Here is a 17,471-nt window from a genome sequence, read left to right on the forward strand (position 1 = left end):
TCTGTTTCCCTGGGGGCATTCCTTAGCGGCGAGATATCTGTCTTTTTCCCTGGGGGCATTCCTTAGCGGCGAGATATCTGTCTGTTTCCCTGGGGGCATTCTGCAGCCGCTCGGACGTGTCGAATGCGAATTAAAAGTAACGTCGAATTTCACCAACCAACTCGTCAATCAATAGATTAATGCTCATGTCACCGTACTTAATTTGATCCAAAGCGAGCTGTTCTGTAGACTGTAGAGCAGATGCAGTGAGAAGGCCCATGCGCGTCCGTCCGTCTGCGTCACCCAGCCAGCATGATAGTAATGTTTCACTTTTCGTATTTGCAGATGGAAGCGATAGCGGCGTGGACGAAGAAGGCCCGAAGGTGCCGGTGGGTGTTGGTTACCGTTGGTCCCACCGTGAGAAGCACGAGTAGTTGCTGACTGTCGTCAAAAGTCTAAAATGTCGTGACCTTCGTAGAAACATCTCACTTCAAAGGTTGCGACATTTTAGAATCACGATTGTCAGATCTATTTATGACGCTACTGACGATGGGCCCCTGTTTTCGGCTGTTAGATCATACGCACACCTTTCGATGATGACATTCGCGCGTTGCCGTTTGCCTGACGATTAAGATTGGCCGGCATACTCAGAAATTATCATTTTTAGAAATAATTCAACCACGGTTAAATTATGGCCCTTTTACCCAATCAGAGGCCTTTTTCCACATAATTTAACCGCGATAAAAATAAATTATCCGCGTTTAAATTATGTGTAACAAGGCCTTTGATCGGGTAAAATGGCGCGGTAAAAATTTGTACCGCTGTAAAAATAATTCTTTCTAAGTACGATGGCAAACCATAGACGAGCGTTTGAGGGCGTAGTGTACTGCCGTGTTGGCGTTCCAGAAAAGTGGCGCTCGCGTGTCACGCGATGTGTCGTCATCGTAACCAGTAGTCTGTTGCGGCAGCGTTCGCTACGTCGGGCTAACGTGATTCAGCAGTCTCCGTGCGATCCCTTCCCACAGCAACGATATGCCGGGAGCGCGTGAAAAACGCAGACCGGCCGGCATGCGTAATGTCCTAGATTTTAATGCAGATTAATTTGCGGGAGTGCTGCGCTCTTAGATTTTTTTGATTGCCCTGCCCTGTTAGGGGAATGAAAAGCATGAATTATTGACTCTCCGACTGATTTTTCACGTGCCGTGATCATATTCCTGGTGCTGCGGTACACGCACCTACGGCCGGGACTCCCGTTAAAAATTGTTTCGCAAATATTTGTTCAGTAGTCATGTGAATGTTTAAAAATGCTGTTGGTGGTGGGGTACCGGCCGGGCTGCTACGACCGCCCAGTAATGCGCGGGGTAGAACTCGGCGCGGGGAATCCGTAAGCTGCGAGTCGGGCGTCCCCGCTCGATCGTCAGACACTCTGTAAAAATGTCAACCGCTGAGGAAATGCGGAGGAGGAAACGCGGCGGGAAGCGCGTCTCTGCCCCGAGGAACGTGATTAAACGTAATGATGCGACGGGTCGTTTCTTGTAACCGCGGGCGTTCTCATCGCTCCGCTCGAAACACTGCGGGGGGGGATGTCGCTGTCTGGCTCACGTCTGACTTTTGTTATTGTGCTCGCTGCAGAAGCCAGAGGTCACGCCCGAGACAGAGGTCATCGCCGAGGAGACGAGCAGCAGCGTCGTGGAGACCGCGACCACAGATGGCAGCACCGTGCAGACGGCGAAGACCGAGGCGACCACGGTCACCAGCAAGACGAGGACGACGACGACGACGAAGACGACGACGTCAAAAGTGCCGACCGCCAAGGTACTTATCCGTAAACTGCCCGCCGGTGCACATCAACCACACCCACGGTGAGACACGACGACAGAGGTCGATGCAAGGTCACTCAAGCTAGACCAGTTTTTTCTTTTTCATGTGCGCTCGCCGAATTGTCGACTTTACGGCACTCCGTTGCCAGGCATTGTTTTTTAGAACGTCGTATCTAGGCCGTGATTGGCCAGAGCTGTCGGTCGATCACGTGGATCGGTTGGTTAACCGTCTCTGTTGCTGCTGTGACTGATTGATGTTGGTGACTGACAACAATGGGCTGCAACAAACCGCAACATGCCGTCGGTGCAACAAACCGCAACATGCCGTCGGTGCAACAAACCGCAACATGCCGTCGGTGCAACAAACCGAGCTCTCAGGGTAACGTTGCCCGGTTGACGAGCGATTGGTATGATGTCAGCATCTACGAATGTTTTGATCGGCAGGCAGCTCTAGCTGTAGCTATGTTTTTTTTTATAATGTTTTTTTATTTCTAGATCCACCAAAGCAATAATATCAAACAATAGGCATACATTGGTACATATGAACATTGATTAGTATTTGACGAGAGCTATACAGAGTAATTTTTTACCATAATTTTTTTGGCGGGGGATATCTACTGCGACATGCAACCACAACACACTGGCTGTAGCTATGTTGCCATACGACGTTCTAAAAGACAATGCTAGGTTACAAAGTGCCGCAAAGTTGACATTTTGTTACGCAAAATGTGTCAAAACTGGTCTAGTTTTCCTGGCCTAGCAAGAATGTCTTAGAGGGGGCGTGGTTATCTTACACAGACAGATACGTCAATTAAGCAGTCTACGTAATTGTAAAGGGTGGGTTCATTTTAAGTGCCCGCCATAGCACGGGGGGGGGGGATAGGGGGTGGAGGGGTTACAGGGGTGAAGGCATCGAATCGGTTTGGCGATGCAAAGTACAGCCGGCGCAGCCACGGTGCGCCTCCGTTAATGCTTTTGAAATATTCACATTTCAATTTGGGAGAAATGCGGCCGACAACAAGAGCGGTTAATAATTGATAGTGTCGCGAGCGAACCTCCCCCCCCCCTGCCCCGCCTGCGTACGCGTGCACCCCGCGTGAATCAATGCTAGCTCGTCGCTATGTATGTATGTATGCATCATTACCGTGTAGTGTGCAAGCTGCTAGATGACACATTCTCATTCCCCATACCATAGCAGAGCGTGCGTGCGTGCGTTCGTGCGTGCGTGCGTGCGTTCGTGCGTGCGTGCGTGCGTGCGTGCGTGCGTGCGTGCGTGCGCGCATACACGCTCGCCTGCGTGCATTCGTATAGGCTCATCTAAGTGTGTGCGCACGCAACTATGTGTGTGTGTATGCATGCTTATGCGCTCACATGCGTGCGTGCGTGCGTGCGTGCGTGCGTGTACGGCTTGTGTGTGTGTGTGTGCGTGCGTGCGTGTACGGCTTGTGCGTGCGTGCGTGCGTGCGTGCGTGCGTGCGTGCGTGTACGGCTTGTGTGTGTGTGTGTGCGTATGCTCCCCTGCGTATATGCCCTGTGTGCGTGCATCACATCTAGATTTGTGGCTGTCGATCGCATACCAGCCTGTGATCGATAAAGACCACCGCTTCCAGATAGTGAAAAATTCAGTAAGCTAGGTTTCTCGAGTCGGGAGCTCTGTGATCTTGCCGGTGTAGTCTCGCGGTACTATCATCGTCATTGCCTCGCAGCGTGGGAGAAAAAAACTGATCAGCCTAATTAATCGGAAAAGCGGTTGCAATGTATACAGATCATCATCTTTCTAATGAGAAATTAGACAAAAACTTTTGCTGTACATTAGTATAGGAGCGTAAATAGCGTGCGACCGTATACAATGGTAGTGCACGTGGGGGATTCTTCATTATTCCTCCATCATTCAAGTTAATTAGTAATTTACGGTTGGCTTATGCCAGCCCAAAATAGCGGCGGCGGCGGGTGGTTGGTTGGGGGGGGGGTGTTCCTTGTGACTGCGGCTTACACTGAGCGCGGCTTTCTCGCTTTAAGCTTTAATTAAGCAATAACGCTGATGTGACACGGTTTGCACTATAAACAGATGAGTGCACCTAAGTTACATAACCATGCGTAGCACGTGCGGTGGGGGAACACAAGCGGAATTGGACGAAGCCTATGCATCTAATTGACCTATCCTTAGGAGCAAGAAAACGACGCCCACCCTGAGATATTTGTTGCTAAGTTTGTCAAATATTATATTTTTTTGCTAAGTTTGACTTATTGGTGCTTTTCACGCACTCACGTCGAATTGTAGACTCTGTAGCACGTGGCAAGCCTTGTCTTTTCGACCGTCCTATCACAACAATGATTTGCTAAAGCTGCCCGTTAATCAAACCACGTGGGGAGGTTAATTCGATGAAGCCAGGAGTGAATAATAGTAGATCTGTTATTATCTGTTAGATCTATTATTATTCACTCCCAATGAAGCTTATGCATCATTAGCTTTAACATGAGGAAGTACAGTGCAGAACGCAGTACGTACCATGATGTCGTGATGACATAAGGAAAGACCGTAGAAGAAACATACTAATGGTAGTTGAAAGCTAATAGCCCAACCAGTGTCGTAGTTAGGGGGGGGGCAAAGTGGGCCATGCCCCCCCCTGTTAATCCGAAAGTTTAAAAAAAAATTATAATTGTTCTGCTAAAAAGAGAATTGTTGTAGTCAGAATGAAGGCTGTACATGTACTCAAAGGTGCCTCAAATACCATCTCCTGCGATCTAGATTTTCAAAATTTTCTGGGGGGGAGGACCCAGGTGTTTCACCCTCATAATACTGGATCCGCCACTGAACAGTTACATATCTAGGGAGCAGAGAACAACGAACACAAATGTTGCCTTTTTACATGGCGCCCAAAACAAAGATTGCAGAGCTGAGAGGCGGCGGAGCATAGGGTGTGGAGAGGGAAGCGGAGGAACCATTAAAATATGAAGTCATCCACTATTTTGCGCAGTTCGCTGTTTTTGGCCCCCCCTGTTAAAAAATCCTGGCTACGCCACTGAGCCCAACCTGCACTGATATGCCTGTGGCGACATTGGAATGTATTGTGGAGAGCGTATCGGTATAATCGGAAGTGAGATCTTTGCATTTTTCGCGAGGGCTTCCAACGACAGTGGGGCACCTCGCACGGTTGGCAGTAAATAGTCGTATCTGTGTCACGACAGAAATCTTACATCTGTATGTTTTCATAGCGAGGCATACCTTGGTGTAATCGCTCATTATACTAATTACTTTAATCACTCTTTATTTTCATAATTGATCCGATACCAGTCCGCGTACCAGCGGTACCGTCAGTCCAGGCTAATTAATCGATAACATGATAATAATTAATTACAACACTCGTGTTAAATATTGCGTGCAAAAGTAAATAGCAAATTCAGTGGAAGCGCATGCATGCACTTTCGTTTACGCCGCAAAATTGATGGCAGGTAAAGTCGTACAGGTTAGACTTGATTAATATGCCGCATGGATAGTAATAGAGATTGCCATGCGTGCGTGCGCGTAAGCATAGAGAGATTAATTAGGGCTTACATGCATAGCATGCATGCGTGTCGAGGCTTTTCTGACGAGAGACGAGAGTATGTCTAACTGGCATACCCAGGCATGGTACAGTCAACCCTGTATGTAAGAGCCATATATACACACATAGAGACGTATAGATACGTGTATACACGTAAAGAGAGCGTATAAGAGCTGTATATTTGGCAATATGCCAAAAGTATCCGTTATAGACAGGTATTCATGTGATTGAAGCGACTTAAGAGAAATTCCAATAGTTTCCTCTACGGACGTGTCAACTAACGCGGGTTTAACTTTACATACAAAATGGTTCTATGGTGCAACATGATTTTTGAAAAGATTTTAATTGAATTGCTGGAGTTTTAACCGTTAAATACTAATTAAATTCCATCTTTTCCCAGAAAACGAGGCCAGAGCCGAAAAAGCCTCAGGGATGGAACGCGAGCTCAAGTACTTCATCTGGACCCAGGAAAAGTAACGTGCACATTAAATTACACCCGAACTTAATAGTATTCTCTTGAAGTGCGATGAAATAAAATGTGTTAAAGAGATGTTAGATACTGTTAGAGGATTTAACCGGCTACCATCCCATTCGCCACTATAGCAAGCCCAAGTGTTGCTACTTTCATATGCAGCTACGTTCCTGTAAACTGCATGCTTACAATACAATGATCACTCAAATCTCGTGAACCAGCCACTAATGGATTTTACATTTGCGACATTGTACATTGTAGGTGGCGCTACCGCAGCACCGAAAAAATCTCCCGTAACACCGAGCAGGACTGTGGTAAAGTCCAAAATCGATACAGGTGTGGTCAGCTGAATGAATTGTGGCTGCGAAGATATCGCGTTTTGAATTAAATGTTCGAAGCGTTGGAAGCACTAATGTGCATTAATTAATGCTGTTCTCTCTTTAATTCGGCACCCGTGTCAAGCGAATGCCGAGCATGTACCGGCAGCGCACGAAACGTGGCACAGTCTCACGTTGATTATACTCACGATCACTGTTTTTATCGGGACGCCTTAAAATATTTAGAATTTCGTGCGAGAAGCGAGTCAGCAGAGAATCGATGCCAGTTAGGATTCGGTGGGTGTACGTCAGATGTTTGCTTCGCTTACACGCGTGGCATGAAGGCACCTGCCGATTATAATCGAGATTATTGCAGTTGGCATTTAGCCAGGTTGAAGTCACTCGGCACGAGAATGTTTTCGAGCGGAAATCACAGTTTTGGTTTAACTCTCAGTGGTGCAAACAGGTGCCACCCGTGAAACGTGGCAATTGCTAGCTACGATTCCTGGCTCCAGGGGGATGTTAAATTTTTAAGTCTAACAGTTTTCCTCTTACTTAGGCGATGGAAGTGTAAAACCCAAGGACACTCCCAAGCGTACGACGCCCACTAGCGGCCCGAAAAAGGCATGTATATGAGCGAGGCAATGAAATCATCGAGGCTACTTAGCAAACGAATTCTTTTTTATATTAGTCGAAATTCTCGTTTCTAATTTATGATTTAGATCGTTAGTTTATTGTCTGTTTTTAGGTACCTAGTAGGTAGTACTGGGTGTGTTACACTGTAGTACTGGGTGTGTTACACTGTAGTACTGGGTGTGTTGTTGGGGTATATTACATATCCGTTGGTTCGTCGTTTGTGTATATCACATATCATGTACGTCTGTCGTTTGTGTATATCACATATCATGTAGGTCTGTTGTTTGTGTATATCACATATATCAGGTATGTCTGTTGTTTGTGTATACATATCACCAAGAGTAGATAATAACACATGTGTTATTATCTACTCTTGACATCACATAGGTCGGTATACCCTTAGGGTACATCGCATATCAGGTGGTTCCGTCATTGGGGTATATTACATGAATAGAAGGTTTATTAGCATAGGTTTTATACTCATCGCAGCTGGTTAGTGTACATCGTTAGGCTTTGCTGCCAACTCTAACCATAACCCTAACCACTAAGCAGGTGTTCAGTCAAAAGCTGGAGTGGAAGGCCAAGTCAAAGATCGGGTCACTTGATAACTCCAGCCATAAGCCTCTCGGCGGAAACAAGAAGATTGATGAGAAGAAGGTTGACTTCAAGGGGCAAGCGAAATCAAAGGTTGGCTCCATGGATAACGTGACACACGTTCCAAAAGGAGGAGCAATAAAGGTGAGAAACACAGCTACTGGTAGTTCTCTCACTCGTCAACGCAAAGTGATGACTCTATGAATATCTGCTGATTGTCTACGTCATCTGCAGTTCATGAGCAACTGTCATTTGTTTTGTCGTGCATAACGACGATCAACTGTTTCACTCTCGTTACGACCACACACACAGTCATCATGCATTTACATGTCAGTCGTTCATGCAGGAGCCTTTGCATTTGCGTTATTACCTTGCCATACACTTCGCTAGGCTTTGCTTGCAGATCAACAAGTCTCTGGGCTCGCAAGTTACTAATGTCGATTACACTCATGCTAACTAATGCTTTTTTTGCTTCTTTCTGCTCGTTATCAAGGTTGTAACCCAGAAATTAGACTGGAAGGTTGAGAGTAAGATTGGCTCGTTAGAGAATAAGCACCATCAGCCCGGCGGTGGAGACAAGAAGGTATTATAACCGTGTAGTGAGTAGCAATCGATCCGTAGTGTAGCCTGCAAGAAATACTCGTTAGTGGGGAAACTTCATTGTGTTCCCTAGCACAGTCTCGTTCGCTTCGTCGCGGAAGACGTCGGTGCATCCGAAAAGCAGGCGTGGGGAGCTTCGCTTCTACGTGTCACAGCAGTCGTTTCTCACCGACCTCTAGCTGTGTGTCCAACGCGCTCCGGCATGCGATCGATTGCCTTCTCCGTAGAGTCTCGTCCGTCGTTTGCGGCGGCGTGAAAGCGAGCTCTCGCCATTGCTGCGTGTCGGTTCGCCCACGTCGGGGGCGGCCGCTTCACGTTGCCATGGCGATTCTCGCCCAAACGCTTTTGCTACGCTCATTCCTCCTAATTTTTAGCTCATCTGACGTAGACAGGTGCAGCTTGTAGACTCGCATGATTGTTCGTCCGTCCGTCCCTCAACAGTTGGGCACAAATCTTAACCGCTCGACCTAGGCTCGTGATAGTTGGTGTATAGCATCATGGTAGGAAAAGCCATCACTGTGCTGAAATTTGAGGTCACAGGTCAAAGGTCAATGGGGCACAGGGCAGATTTTAGACATTTTCTGAGGACATGGTCTGACGGAGCAATTGAAAAACTTTTTTGTTTCAGCGGTGACCTACCATTTTTATGGCTTTATTGAAAGGACCATGAAATGTACTTTCTACTGACATGCGAAGATTAAGTGTCGGATAACTTTTTGACCCTCAAGAGGAGGGTTAAACATGGATTTGTTTACTGTTAGAAAGAATTCGACTGCCGGGTTTGCTAGTAGAATCTATACATGCATGGATGTATGAGGCTACAATGTCACAGTGATGAGTGCTTACCTATTCTGTCTTGCAAATAGTTGTTGCTACTACGTACGATGGGAGCTTCCATCTTTAATCTTAAGACACTTAAACGTACGCGCCATCTCGTGACAACTTTTATAACGATCCCAACGAACATTCCTTCGAGAAGGTTCCTGATACCATCCCTGTGCCTTCCACTGTTTCGGCGCGTATGTGAACACATTTGGGACTAACAGGGTTTACTAGAATCCCACCACTCCACCACAGAGTCACCGCAGTAGACGTGAGATGAGCGTTGTCGCTCTGCGGCACTTGTTTGGGTTCTTCATCTGCATTCACCTTGCGCGGGTGTGTGATCTGTCCAGGCCTTAAACCAGAAATTAGAGTGGAATGTTAAGCCAAGGGTGGAATCGTTAGGGAATACCCAGCACCAGCCTGGAGGCGGAGACAAGAAAATAGAGAGTGCCGGCCTGCCGCCCATAGAACGAGTGCAGAGTAAAATGGGGTCGCTGGACAACGCGAATTACTCGCCAGGGGGTGGTAACGTAAAGGTAACGACGATTAGACGTAGACGTGTTTATGTCGAGCCTAGCCTAACACTTCACTTGGGAGAGTTTTTCCATATTCTTTCCCGTTTTTCCCATATTTATAGATGTGATGGAATGTTTTCTAGAGGTTGATTTTCTGTGCGGGTCACGATTTTAATCTCGTTTTAAATTAAATTTTTGCAAAGGAAAAAATATTGAGACTCGAAGCTGCCAATCTATGATGTTGAGGAGATGATTTTCCTTAAAATTATCTTTGTGATAAGCCGTGGTACCGTAGTGTTAGTGTTCCTGGTTGTTTTCTCTTGGTGACGGAACTTTTCATACATTTTTCCTAAAGATTTTTGTGTCATGCTATTTTAGTACGTTTTTATCTTGCTTAGAATTTGACTGTTAGTGTCTGTTATTTATTTCTTTAGAACTTTTCTAAAACTACATATCTTCTTCTTGTGTCCGGCGAAGGTCTAGGTGTTGGATATTGTTCCTGCTACGTACGTCACTTTCCCTCGGATGTTATTATGAGCTGCTTGTTGAGTAACGTTGGTGTTGTGGAGCACTGATTCACGGAATGCTCTGTCTTATAAACGTCAAGCACCATCTCTGTCTATAATTATTAATAGATAGTGCATCCTTCCATGGCGACATCGTGTTGAAGTCACGGCCATGTGCAACCCAGTCTGTGTGTGTTCGTCGAGTGTTTCCCCTGGCCAAAAAGGTCTGTGAGGTGGTAAATTGTTAGTTTTTTTTGTTTGCACATTTCGAGGCGGCACATATTGTGAAAAAATTTGCAATTTGGTGCATTCTAAGCACTGTTCTATGGAAGAACAGTGATTTTCGTCAGCGAGGCGGTGTTTTGGACAAATTTCTGTGTGGTGGCTGAGAATTTGAGCCAGGCGGGCCGCCTCGCTCGTGTCAATGCAGGGGAAACACTGCCGTCACATGATGCGTTGCGCGGTCATTCTCCCGTAATCTGTCATCCATCGCGTAGTCATTGTCATCGCAATCACACGTTATCTAACGTTCTCCAACGTTCTCTCATTTGTTTCTGATCGGCCACGCCATTATCCTCTCGCGTCCCTGATCAGTTAATCCGTTACATCTCTCGTTCGTGATCTATCCTCGAGCCATTCTCTACATCCAGCATAATCTTCCATTCCATTCATCTTTCTGTCACTCTGCACGTTATAGTTCCGATGCCCTCCCCACACTCATGGACTGCCTACAAATGCTAGTTCATCCCCACTGTCACTTCTCACTCTCTCTCCCAACTTGGGGGGTAAAAAAAAATTTCCTCATCTTTACAGTCTTTTTCTTACATCGTCCTACGTTCTATTGCATGCAGTCTTTGCATACAATATAATTATAATATAACAATTTCGCTGTTTACACCTGCTCAGCTGCGCTGCGCGAGGATTTGCTTGCAGTACATTGAATATCAGGCTGTGCCTGTACGTAAAGGGTGACTATACTGCGTAAGCGTAAATGCTGTGCAATTACTGTGTTACCTTCGCTAATATTTAATGATATTTGCTGGTGAGCGCAAGACTGCCGTTCGAACGTGTTTTTTGCAGGTTTGTGCTGAGCTTTTTAATAACATTTTTTTCCCGTGTTAGTAGTGGTGGAGGGTATAACTGCCTGCTGTGTTAGAATTGTTTAGTCTATGGTAACATTTTATGCAATAATTGTTAAATATCAGTTGCAGTTTGTAACCATATGGTTAGTGATTCCAAACTGCTAACTATATTTTCAACAATTTTTGGACCATATACATGTTCTTCATGTATAGTATAAATTAAATTACTAAATTATATTAATATATATTTTTTTACATTTGTGTCTAACTGCAAGAACTGTTTTTAATATTCATGCCGTGAAGGTGTGTTTCTGCAGTGTTATCTTTTTCAGGAAGCTTTAATTAAATGGTGAAGAGAATCGCAAAGATGCTTACACAGAATTTCGCTCTCATTTTCGTGCACCTATACAATTTTGATGTTCTTAGTTATCTACAACCTTATCACAAATCAGTGGCAACATTGTATCATGCAAATGTCTTTGTCTTGTTTTAATACTCTAAGCCTGCTTTATCTAGAAGGAGGTGTATTTCTTTTTAATTGACTTCACTGGCTACCCGCCTGCCTGTCTCCGGCCGCTTGCACCTGTCCGTCTCACATCTATCTAACCTGCTGCCACCATGTTCCCGTGTTTATCTGTGTGTCTCCTGTGCACCAGCATATGCCCCCTCCCTCGCCTCCCCTCCTCACCCCTTCCCTCCCCTCCCCTCTCTCCCCTTCCGTCCCTCCCCTCCTCACCCCACACCAGGCTGCAGTGTGCTCTCTTCCTGTTGAAGGTTGTTGAGGAGCAGAAGCTGGAGTGGAAGGCGCAGAGCAAGATCGGTTCGCTGGAGAACGCCGACCACCAGCCGGGCGGCGGCAACGTGCAGATCCTCGACCAGAGCCTCGACTTCAAGGACAAGGCGCAGTCCAAGATCGGCTCGCTGGACACGGTGCGTGCGCAGGGCGTGCTGCGGCAGTGTTGCTGCGGCAGTGTTGGTGCGGCAGTGTTGCTGCGGCAGTGTTGGTGCGGCAGTGTTGGTGCGGCAGTGTTGGTGCGGCAGTGTTGGTTGCAGGCCCAAGTGTTGTGCGGCAGTTGGTTGGTGCGCAGTGTTTGGTGCGGCAGTTGTTGGTGCGGCAGTGTGTGGTGCGGCAGCGTTGGTGCGGCCACGTTGTGCGGGCAGCGTTGGTTGCGAGCATTGGTGCCGGCAGCGTTGGTGCGGCAGCGTTGTGCGGCAGCGTTGGTGCGGCAGCGTTGGTGCGGCAGCGTTCCGGTCGCGCGCTCGGCAGCGTTGGTGCGGCAGCGTTGGTGCGCAGCGTTGGTGCGCGCGCGTTGGTGCGGCAGCGGTTGCCGCCGGCAGCCGTTGCCGGGCAGCGTTGGTGCGGCAGCGTTGGTGCGGCAGTGTTGCTGCGGCAGTGTTGTGTGCGGCAGTGTTCTGCGGCAGTGTGGCTGCGCAGTGTTGGTGCGGCAGTGTTGGGTGCGCAGTGGTCTGCTGGGCAGTGTGGCTGCGGCAGTGTTGGTGCGGCAGTGTTGGTGGGCAGTGTTGTTGCGGGACGTCGGCAGGCAAAGATAGATCGTTCGAAAACAGAGATCTGTGTCAATGCTGCAAGGGCAGAGGCGTTCTACTTTTATTCTTGCTAACGCGAGTCCAATAGTGGTGAACCTCGACATGTATAGATGTATAGATCTAGTTTTTTATTTCCGCGGTGGTGAATTGGATGATGTGCGTACGTTATGCAACATGAATTTACGTGTTTCTTATTTCAACGAAACCTGTACCTGCTTGCGGCAGTGTTTGTCGCAGTTTGGTGCGCAGTGTTGGTGCGGCAGTTTTTGAGTGCGGCAGCGTTGCTGCGGCAGCGTTGGTGCGGCAGCGTTGCTGCGGCAGCGTTGGTGCGGCAGCGTTGGTGCGGCAGCGTTGCTGCGGCAGTGTTTCCGCGGTGGTGAATTGGATGATGTGCGTACGTTATGCAACATGAATTTACGTGTTTCCTTATTTCAACGAAAACCTGTACCTGTTGCAGTCGCCAAGGAAACCGAGCGAGAGTGGATCGGCCAATGAGGATAGACCAGACGTTCTACCGGCAGATCAGACTGGAGGTGGTGACCAATGAGGACACTGCACCCGCATACAGCATCGACGCCATCTGGTGTGAAAAAGCCCTCTGATTGGAAGTGTCAGGAACGCTAACATGGAAGTGGGTGTTTTACCGTGTGCAGGCTCGACTGTTCTTCCCACCAGAGGGAGCCATGTACCAGTGCAGGAAGACTCGCTTTTGTCGGATTTTTAACGTGCTTGACAAAAACGATCTTGCATCACGGCACGCCTCACTGCTTGGCCTGAGTTTGCAAGCTATGCAAGAAGCTACACTATTACTGCTAGGTGTTTGTGCTTGATTACATTTAAGACTGACCCAGCATCCAATTATTACCCCATATTTCATAATTGTGTGGTTAAGGTGGTATCTAAATTGGGGGTGCTGCTATGGGCGCTGCCATCTAGCTGGAACTGCCAATTACACCTTGCCTTCACGAAACCCCGTGGTTAAAAGTAAAGCCAATTGGAGTCTTCCATTCTCTTTGTCGAAAGAGTTTGGCGACAAAAAACCAACAGATACGAAATAGATGGTGTAATTGCTCTATATACCACCTTGTTGGTACAATGTCTCTGCTTACCCTATATATTTTTTTCTGTGAAGGCTTGGTGTAAAGTGTGGACTGTTTAGCAGTGCTTTTCATGTCGTTGTACAACATTAGTTTAGCAGTATGTAAGAATCTATGTTGGTAGCTGTATGTCTTTTAGGACCCCCACCTTGACTGTTAACACCTTCCAAAACGTATATGTGATTATCTCTTTTTTTGGATGAGAAAATCCTAAGAAGATACATGAGCCATACTAGACATTCCGATCATATTTATCCCAGATGATAGCTTTTATCTGTGCCATATATTCGACGAGTAAAGATTGGTCGTGTTTTTTTAGTGTTTTACACACTTGGAAACCGACATTGAGGTGCATTTTAAACAATTTTTGTTAAATTATGTGATTTACCTACCAGCAGGTAGCACCATAAAATATTTTTTTCACTATATCTTGCATGCATTGCTAAAAGTGGCATTATGTCACAGATTTTCACTCTATTTTAAAATTTCCTAGTAGTGTTCACTTGTTAGATAAGTGCATATACAAGTGAATGTGCTTCACGAGTGACCAATAGTGCAAAACAGGAAATTTTGGTTGTGTTTATGCTTTTACACTGATAAGTATATTCGCTGCCTGGGCAGTGACATTTATTTCGTATGCACTGGAATTTCATCATAAGCTATATTTGGTAGTGTAAATATATAGTGGCAACTTTTTTGCATTCAGTGGTATAAATGTCGTAAAATTGTAAAATACGTAGTGTTCTGATGCAAGACACACTTGAAAATGAAACTGCTGGTAAGAATTTCAATATAAAAATAACCATGACTGTGATTTTTCCCTCGATAATTCAGGGTCAGTTAAATATATTTATCTTGACAATATTGTATTTCCAGCAGAGAAATCAAATTACATGTTATATGCAGCACAGTGCACCTCATTCCGTGTAGAAATGCACATGCACCAGTGGTTTCATGTTAGCTACATGGTCTCCAACCGACAGCTAGGCATCTTTGTCTAAACGTTGTGGTGTATTGGTAGTTAAAACTGATTATGAAAGTGTTCGTGTAATGGTAATGTGAAGGTGTCATTATATTATTGTTGTATAATGGTACTTTACGGCATAATCGTAGCACTTACGGTGTGAACTAGTAATAATTCTTCCTAATCGAACCGAAAACGTTTGGATAATAGTACCATAACTGATAGCTACTATTTTCATCCACCAGGTTTATACACAGTTTAGTCTTTTGACAAATTTTACACCATTGTATTGATTACTGTTATTCCATTTAGAACATTCCTATATACATATAATATATACATACATCACAAAGGTGTTTTCAATGTACTATTATGCAAGGTATCGATATTCAAGGTTTAAGATGTTAGTGTGATTGATGTAGGTATTGTTTTTTGTTCTGCTAATTTTAATTTGTTATTTTTCAGGTAATAGCTTATTTGAGCATTTTTCACCTTAGTGTAACTCTTTAGTGAGAAATGTTGGGTGTGGTATTTTACTGGCATACGCTATCAAGAACATAGTTGATTTTATGCGAAATGGCCTTGTATGCATTTATTTTGTGTGTTTGTTTGTTTGTTTAAGTTGTTTATCTGTAGGCAAAAACTGGTATGAAATTCCTTCATGGTGATAACTGTGAGTGTTTTTTCTAAGATACATACCCGAAGCATTTTACTACTCGTTTTTTTCTCATTTTAGTTTAACTAGCGTGTGTACTATATTGTTTAGCATCACCCCGTACGTGTGTCGTTTTTTTCGCGTAGGTGGTTCTAATTCACGTTTACTCTCTGGCGTGTTTGTGCATGGGTAGGTTACATGTTCGATTCTGAGTGCAAGGGTCAGTGACGGCCATAGAAATAATGTAGTAGTGTCTCTATATATTTCTACGGTGACGGGCTGTGCTCACTGATCTGTATATAACGATCAGTTATATTTAGATCAGTGGCTGTGCGCGCCACCTAGTGGCCAGAGGGCCGTCGCCAGAGACATCATAAGTAAATATGTCTAGAGTCTAAAATGTCATGCAAAGGTGTTAGCAACATTTTAGGCGTGTGATACGGAATTTTTTATGATGTTTCTAACAACGGACTTCAGATTACTATCGTCTTGACTCGCGAACGATGGCGCATGTCACGGTAAAGAAAATCAATTGCAGTATCAAGCATTTTCCTGCTGGGCCGTGTGGCAGGTGTGTGGGGCGTGCGCATTTGTCTATGTTCTCATGTTTCGTGTTTCTTCTTCTTCAGTGACAGTATAAAGTGACACTTCCTAAAACTGTTGAAGAAAAAAACATTAGGTATCAGAAGCAGGACAACTATTGTAATGCTACATGTCTTGTATTCTGTGCGAGGTTGTGTAACGTGGGGATGACACGTGTAATAAAACATGCTTCACAATTGCGATTGCGTAGAGGACTGGGAGTACACTGTTGTAGTGCATCAGGGCAGTGCTGCCTTCACTAGCGCTGGCGCATCAATTCTCGCCATTCCTGTAGCAAAGCCATAATTCCGTCATCCGCACGTATCCCTCCGATGTCTCACTACCCACCGCTGAACTTATCTACCTTTAGTCCTTTACCTTTATCGCTCGCTACACCAATCCGCAAAGGACGCTCCATGTTACGTCTAATTCGAGGCTCGCGCATTTCGAAATCAAACCTATATTTACCAGCTGTTAATTATGAACGTCTAGATATCATATAGTCTACTTTTGTGCTAATTTGTTGTCTGTAATTGTTATACACTATAGTGTAGAAATGTAATGCTGAACACTTTGAACCCACCAACCACCAGTGAAGAACAGGGTTGAGTAGTTGATCTATGTTTTGTCCCAACGTGTTCTAGGTGGAGATTCAGGCAGCTCCAATAGATAATGGATATATTCATTGTGTTATTCACTTTTAATTGCTTCATTTAAGTTAAAGGTACTTAGCTGGGTTGTGACGAAGAGGTCGGACGTTGAGATTTGATGTACGAATGGCTTGTAAGACAACGTGCGCACCTATGTACAGAACACAGATCTGTGAAGAACTAGATGTTTCGATCGGCTATATAGAGACTACTCAATGTCTATTGTCTACTAGTGTCTACTAAATTCTTGCTGGGAGCGATACAGAGTATATTGATTATGATGATAGCACTACTTTTATGCATAAACTTATTGAATTTAATGTTAAAATATGACTATTATGGGCTATCACGTTATAGAAATCTTCTATTTGCATTCCTTTTACAGTTGCATGTAGTTATTATAAACTGGAATAGTTTTAAGTAATAAAGTGCATGTTATTTTACAAAATTATAAATCGTGCTGTTTGTTGCTCCACTTTGTTTTTAAAACGGGAAGTGTTAGTAGTGTGTTTTGGAGCCCCAACATTAAATACGGGCAGTCATGTGTCAAGGGGAAAAATCTACGTTAATGGGAACCCCACAAACTTGGTCAACATCAAAAATCTTTTCACAAATATACAAACATTTAAATTCAAAGAGCATTAGGAGAAACCATAACAAATTGATAGATATGCTCGAATAAAGTCAAATTAATGCATACAAACCATATAATACAATAACTACTATAGTGTTTTGTACCAAAATATAGTTTTCTTGTATTGTTTCAGATTTGAGACATTACAGATGACCACTTTTTTACATGTATATTACACAATGTCTATACAAATACTGTCTAGATCACATTATCAATACTATTTAATCTATGTAGAAAAATGACAAATAAATTACATTCTCTAAAGAAAGTTATAGTGATATTATTTTCTCTCTGGTTTTCCCCTCTAAAGTATATACAGAAATCACAATGAAACACACTATGTTAACGCACCATACTGTATCGACCAAACAATTTTTCGAAATGAAATACCTGCAAACTGTTACTGGTATTTCACAGGCGCGCTGGCCTCTGGTAAACAGGTGGTCGCGCTGG

At 44.9% G+C, this 17,471-nt stretch overlaps 1 protein-coding gene across 5 annotated transcripts in view; it reads left to right on the forward strand.

Annotated features, from left to right (window-relative positions):
- LOC106810033 (microtubule-associated protein tau-like) overlaps positions 1-16,839 on the forward strand; it is a 30,716-nt gene extending 13,877 nt beyond the window's left edge. For 3 of the 5 annotated variants that reach the window (XM_014813293.1, XM_014813294.1, XM_014813296.1), the window contains exons 3-11: positions 325-368; positions 1,612-1,794; positions 5,745-5,817; positions 6,078-6,152; positions 6,693-6,757; positions 7,322-7,507; positions 7,857-7,946; positions 11,666-11,821; positions 12,894-16,839. In XM_014813293.1, coding sequence (XP_014668779.1) covers positions 325-368; positions 1,612-1,794; positions 5,745-5,817; positions 6,078-6,152; positions 6,693-6,757; positions 7,322-7,507; positions 7,857-7,946; positions 11,666-11,821; positions 12,894-12,983 — 962 coding nt within the window. In that variant the 3' untranslated portion in view covers positions 12,984-16,839. The remainder of the gene's footprint in view (positions 1-324; positions 369-1,611; positions 1,795-5,744; positions 5,818-6,077; positions 6,153-6,692; positions 6,758-7,321; positions 7,508-7,856; positions 7,947-11,665; positions 11,822-12,893) is intronic. The other 2 variants (XM_014813298.1, XM_014813297.1) reach the window with 2 other exon arrangements.
- The last annotated feature ends 632 nt before the right edge of the window (positions 16,840-17,471 follow it).

This window comes from Priapulus caudatus, unplaced genomic scaffold (genome assembly GCF_000485595.1).
Source record: "Priapulus caudatus unplaced genomic scaffold, Priapulus_caudatus-5.0.1 Scaffold405, whole genome shotgun sequence".
Taxonomy (NCBI): Eukaryota; Metazoa; Priapulida; class Priapulimorpha; order Priapulimorphida; family Priapulidae; genus Priapulus; species Priapulus caudatus.